General features: G+C 42.3%; 1 protein-coding gene across 1 annotated transcript; it reads left to right on the forward strand.

Annotated features, from left to right (window-relative positions):
- Window positions 1-343: 343 nt before the first annotated feature.
- LOC308656603 (large ribosomal subunit protein eL21-like) lies at window positions 344-826 on the forward strand (the record flags this gene model as incomplete). Its single annotated transcript, XM_081307846.1, is given in 3 exon segments — window positions 344-430; window positions 434-436; window positions 440-826. Coding segments are annotated over 3 exon segments (477 nt in total).
- Window positions 827-6,668: the final 5,842 nt, after the last annotated feature.

Below are 6,668 nucleotides of genomic sequence, written 5' to 3' on the forward strand. Positions count from 1 at the left end.
GCTTGTCTTCAATTATGTGGGCATTTGTTAGGTGGCAGAGAAGCTGGGCTGCCACAGTGCCTGACCTACTCTTCTGCAATGAATGTTTACTATTATTTTCTTCTTACTTGAGAGAGAAAATTTTCACTCTAAACATGGAAAAAATATAAGGGAGAAATTAAAATTTTAAAATGAATTATGGTCTCATCCTTCACCCTTTAATACCTTATAGTCAAATGAACAATGAACAAACACTTACCTATAGGGTGATGAGTGCTATCACGGTTTTCTCTACCCTGACCTCTTATAGATCCAGAAGTAATACCTCATGGCCAGAACTGCCATCTTCCAGTAATTCACCAAGATGATAAACACAAAGGCAAAGAGGAGAGGAACCCTGTATATGTTCTCTAGGCCTTTTAGAAAACATGGGGTTGTTCCTTTGGCCACATAGATGTGAATCTACAAGAAGGGTGACATTGTAGACATTAAGGGAATGGGTACTGTTCAGAAAGGAAAGCCCCACACACGTTATCATGGCAAAACCAGAAGAGTCTGCAATGTTACCCAGCATGCAGTTGGCATTGTGGTGAATAAGCAAGTTAAGGGCAAGATTCTTGCCAAGAGAATTAATGTGTGTATTGAGCACATGAAGCACTCTAAGAGCCGAGACAGCTTCCTGAAATGTGTGAAGGAAAATGATCAGAAAAAGAAGGAAGCCAAAGGGAAGGCTCCCTGGGTTCAGCTGAAGTGCCAGCCAGCTCCACCCAGAGAACCACATTGTATGAGAACAATTGGAAAGGATCCTGAGCTGCTGGAACCTATTCTCTATGAGTTCATGGCATAATAAATGTAAATAAATAAATAAAGGCTGGTGGACTATAAAACTGATTTTCTTAATTGAAAGAAAAAAAAAGAGAGAGAAAAAGTAATGACAGATCCAGGTGAGGTGGTACACACCTGTATTCCCAGCTACTTGGAGGCTGAGGCAAGAGGATCACAAGTTGGAGACCAGCCTGGACAACTCGGTGAAACCCTGACTCTAAGTAATATAAAAGGCTGGGGATGTAGCTCAATGGTAGAGTATTTGCCTAGGAGGCACAAGACCCTGGTTCAATCTGTAGCACCACAAAAAAAAAAAAAAAAAAAAAAAGGGTGGGGAGAAAGGAAGAAGAAGAAAATCAACAGCACCCAGGTGAGTGTTAGCCTTCTGTGTTGGCCCACTCCTCAAAATCCTATCACAGCTCCCCTATTATTGATTCGCCATCTCTTCCTAAGGGACCTCACCACATCTATGGCTATGAGTGCCATGTCTATGCTGAAAGTTCAAAAAAAGTTTATCTCTAGCCAAGTTCTTACACATCTACCTGAATGTTTAAATACTTTTTCAAACGTAGTAAGACAAAAAGTAACCCATCAATCTTTCTATATCCCTAAATAAATTTCTTTTCCACATTGACCCAGTTCAAATTGCTCTCAATCCATTTGGATTTTCTGATTACTAACAACTGAAACCCAGGATAATTTCTCATACCTCCCTTCCTTATTCCTCAACCCATATTTATACTCCCATCAAAATACTTCCTAAATCTATCCAGTTCTCACTAGCTTCTCAATAACCACACCGGTCTAAAGCATCGCCATCTCTCACTTTGACTTCCACTACAATCACCTTCAGAGTTCCCCTGAATCCCCCTTTGCTCCTCTTACCTTCAAGACTCTTCATCCACATCATTTTAAAATGCAAATCTGATTGAAATTTTCCTACAGGAAATCCTTGATTGGCTTTCCACTGAACTTGAAGTCTCAATCTCTTACCGTGGTCCTCAGGCCCTAGATCCTCTGGTCTCCCCCATCATAATGGCCTTGTCTCATCCTCTTTGCTCAGCTGTCTCCAGTGCTGTAGGCCTCCAAAAGACAGCAAATTCTCCTGACAGTAGCTGTAGCCACGCACTTGTCTCTCTGCCAACGCCTGTGCCCAGTCAGCCAGTCTCACCCTTTCAATCTTCTTCAATGTCATTTTCCCTATTGGCCCTATCCAAATCAGATCATTACTGGCCTCTTTTTCTCCTTCCCCATACTTAACAATTTTTAAATATTTGTTTATTTTTCTGATCATTGTGCATACTCATCTCACCTGAGAGAGTAAAGCTTCCCTAAGGGTAAAAACTATGTCCATTTCATTCCCTACTATTTCATTCCTTGCTATTATTCATATATCCAACATAGTTTAGTAAGCATGGCAAGGGCTTAGTTAACACCCTGGCTGCACTGGAGACTTTTTTAGTGTCTTATAAATACATAGATTTTAGGGCTTCGACACCTATTAATTGGAATCTTTTGGAGGTGGGGGGGCCTGAAACCTGCTTTTTTTTTTCTTTTTTAAAAAACACTCCACAAGTGATACATTCCTACGTAGTTGGCCCAGTTCTGATGTTTGGAGAAAAGTGTCCAAGAATATAACAATATTCTTGGAGCAATAAATATATCTTCTTCAAAGAGTAGCTGTGAGGTTCCAGCACACAATATATTTTAAAACACTTCATAAGCTACATATTGGAAAAACATGAGAATTTTTCACTTGTTAAAGATTACTCTTTAGCTGGGTGTGGTGGTACATACTTGTCATTGCAGGGATAACAAATAAACAAGAAGCTGAGGTAGGAGAACCCCAAGTTCGAGGCCAGCCTCAGCAATTTAGTGAGACCCTGTTTCAGATATTTTTTAAAAAAATAAAGTAAAAAGGGATGAAGATGTAGTTCATGTAGTAACGTGCCCCTGAGTTCAGTCTCTAGTACCAGGAAGGAAGAAAGGAGGTGGGGAGGGAGGGAGAAAGGGAAGATCTCTCCTGTGTAGGGTTGACAATCTAGTTGGAGCAGCCCTCTCTTCTCCAGTGAGATAGGATCCCTTATCCCTTTCTTTGCACTTCTAAAGAAGGACTAAGGATAATAAATCACTGAGCTTTTTGGTTTTCCAAAGTTCAGGGCCATCATTACTTAGATACCATCATAACACACCCAGAGCCTCACCAGCCCATTTCCTGCTGGGGAGAAACTGAGCCCAGGCAGGAGCACCAATGCCCGTGGGAGGAGGAAATTTTCCTACAAGAGATCCTTATTGGCTTTCCTCCCTTCCACTGCATGACACGGGCTGAATCTGTGGAAAGTAATGAGGAAAGGCCACAACCAGGAACCGGGGGACCTCTGGGAAGTTTCTTTTGCTCTTCCCATGCTAAATCGTTTGAAAACATCCTCAAGTATTTTGAGCTAGGACAATATCAAGAGAACCGGTTTCCCTAGCAGAGGCATAATGAAAATAAAAATAAACTCTCAAACTGAAACGATGTGCTCTGTAATCTGTGAAAATCCTTTCGTCTCCCTGACTCTCAGGTACTGTGTATGTGGAACAGGTGGTGGGACCAGATGAAGGTATAAACAGGCACATGAAAGAACCCACCTGCCTGCAAGACAGCTGCTCAGGGACACCTGGTTTGGGTTTTGGTGTGTGGAACCAACAAGCACCCAGTCTCTCGTGCAGATACCTTGACTTGAGGCTTCCTCCTGGGTGATATCTTTCCTCCCTTCTCCATCCCTCCTAGACTGACCTAGTGAATCACGTGAATCACGAGTTCTCCAGGGAAATGGAACCAGTAGGATGTGTATGTAGATGATAGATAGATAGATAGACAGATGAAGAGGGATTTAGGGAATTAACTGACTCACATGATTACGGTGGCAAGTCCCAAATCTGCAGGGTGGGTCAGCAGGCTGGGACCCAGAGAAGAGCTGCTATTCAAGTCCAAAAGGTGTCTGCTGGCAGAATTCCCTCTTGCTTGGGGAAGGTCAGGTTCATTCTCTTCAGGCTTTCCATTGATTGGATGAGGACTACTCCAGTAATAGAGGTCATCTGCTTTCCTCAAAGTCTACTGATGTAAATCTCATTAAAAAGCCTCTCTCAGAAATATCCAGAATAATATGTGACCAAATCTCTGGGCACTCTGGCCCAGCTGAGTTGACACAGAAAAATTAACCATCACACCTACTTCAGCCTCTCTTTATTCTCACCTAGACTATTTCCCCAGCTCCTAACAGGTCTGCCTGCTTTCTTTTGTGAATTTGTTCCTCTATTTGTTCACTAATCTGAGAATCAGCTAATAAAGTACTTTCTATGTGTCAGGCCTTGTTCTAGTGACTGTGGCTGTGACTAAGACAATATCTCTGCATTTGTGAAACATATGTTGCTGGGGAGAAGACAGAAACATGATAATAAATGAATATCACATATAATTTGAAGTACTGGAAGTATTAAGAGAAATAAAATTGGGTAAAGACATACAGAGTGGTATAGGGGAAATCTCTGTTTTTATTTAGGGGAGTCGGGCAAGAGCCTTTTTTTAGTAGAAAGAAGTGAGGGCAGGGCCATGTGAAGATTGAACAGAATATCATTCTAATCAAGAGGAAAACATGCATGCAAAGGTCCTGGGGTGTACAGAAGCTTGGGGTATCGTAGGAATAGCAAAAGAAGACCAATGCAACTGCAATGGTCAGAGCAAGGGGGCGGGTGGGTGAAAAGAGAAGGTGAGTTTAAAGAGCAGGTCTGAGCCAAGATCATGTAAGAAAAAGAGGTATTAAGGTTGGTCAAGCAGATTTTGGCCTGAGCAATAAAAAGGAAAAACAATGGTGGTTCCATCTACTGGTTGGGGACACAGGAAGAAGAACCGGGACAAGGTGTAGAATTTCAAGAGTTCTGTTTCCACCAATTTTGATGAGCTGACCAGATAACTAAGGGCAGATATCAAGTAAGATACTAGATAAGTAACTCTGAAGCTCTAAGAAGAGCTGACAGCTGGAGAGAGGAATTTGGTGTGATGAGATGTTATTTAAAGCTGTGGGGATGGATATGGTATGTGGGTCCATTTTTCTGGTGCTAATAACACAATAACATAGACTGAGTGAGTTATAGAGAAAATAGATTTGCTATTTTGGTTCATGGTTCTGAACGTGAATGGTCCAGGGGCCACAGGTAGTGATGCTCTCCTTGCTGGCAGAGTCCCAAGGCGGTGTAGGGCATCCCACAGAAGACTCTGTGTGTGTGTGTGTGTGTGTGTGTGTGTGTGTTTCCTTGCTCTCTCTTCTTATAAAGTCACCAGGATTCATTCATAAGGGACCCACCCCAAAGATCTTATCTAGTCTATTTATGTCCCAAAGATCCCACCTCTAAACCAGAGTCAGATGAAGTTTACACCCTCTTGATGTCTCCTGATGGGGACTAAATTTCAACACCATGCAAGACACACTCAAACCACGTCCAAACCATACAGAGGGTATAGGTGAGATGGGGCAAGATGTGAGTGGATTGAGCCCTCCTTAGAGAACTGGCAGGGGGAGAGATCCAGAGGAGACTGAGAAGTGGGAACTGGGGAGATGGGAGGAAACCCCAGGAGGCGGGGCAGAGCCAGAAAGAAAGCCTCCAGAGAAAGTGAGATGTTCACTGCTCTGTACTGTCTCTCTCAGCAGGGGACTTAAATCAGTGAGTTTTCTGGTGAATACTGAAGTATTTGGACTTCTTTCTGATATCTTATTTTGTATTTCTATTTCTCGTGCTCTGTTTTTTTTTTTTTTTTTTTTTGGCTTCTTTATTTCCCTACTGGTATAAATTCAATTTGTAACTGGCTTATAGGGAAATCTCAAATAGTTGAGTTCAAACATGATATGGTTTTATTGTTTCTAAGAGTTGCTTCCAAGCTACGCTGTGTTGATGCTCTTCTGCTGAGTAGTGGTTCCCTTAATGGCATCTGGCAGGATTACTTAATTTTCAACAACTTTTCACTAATAGTACAGTTTAATTGTTCCTTAAAACTCAATTTTCTTTCATTATTTTTCCGAAAGACTTATTTTTCATTTTAAAGGTAATTTAATGGAAATTTTCAAACATGCACAAAACCATAAAAAAAAATCCTATTTAATTTTAACTTTGATCTTGTACCAGGTGCAAAGCTCTCCACCTCTAAAGGCTGGATAAGGATGAGTCGGGGTCCTATTGTTACCTCCAGATGTGAAGATTGAACACCCGGGAAATGTGAAAACAAGTTTTTATTTAAAGAAATTTAACACAGACTTCTCTTCAGAAAAAGGGGCCCAGAGATGGGTGTCCATGGGATGGGGGTGAACCTCGTCCTTTTTATAATTTCCAGGTTTCTTACATTTCACGTCCCCTCCCTTTATCCCACCCATATGGTAAAAAGGCAGGAAAGGGACAATTCTGGGGGAGCCACCCCGGTAATACTCGATAATTCACTGCTAGGAGAGACAATCTCCCCGAGGCAGGTGACTTTTTGGTTGTCGGTTAGGGGAGGGAAAAATGTCTGGAAGGTATTAACATTCCAAAATCCCTGAAGCAGGTGACTTTGGCCATGAGGGAGGGGGGGGATGTGTCCTGAAGGTATTAACATTCCATTTCTCAACTCTATTCACCTTCCATCTTCCCAACCCATGCAGATTCATCTCTGTACACTAACTGCCTGATCTTTTTTCTTGCTTCACTATCATGCCCTGTGGTCAAGGGGTCATTCAGAGATGCCTCCTGGGGGCACTCCTGTCCCCTTTGGAGATTAAGTCAAGTCTCCAGCCCCCACCCCACATTGGCATGTCATGAGCTCTTCTGATGCCTGTTCATCCTCCCCTCCTCTT

The sequence above is a fragment of the Spermophilus citellus genome (assembly GCF_964194105.1).
Source record: "Spermophilus citellus genome assembly, chromosome: 9".
In the NCBI taxonomy this organism is placed as follows: domain Eukaryota; kingdom Metazoa; phylum Chordata; class Mammalia; order Rodentia; family Sciuridae; genus Spermophilus; species Spermophilus citellus.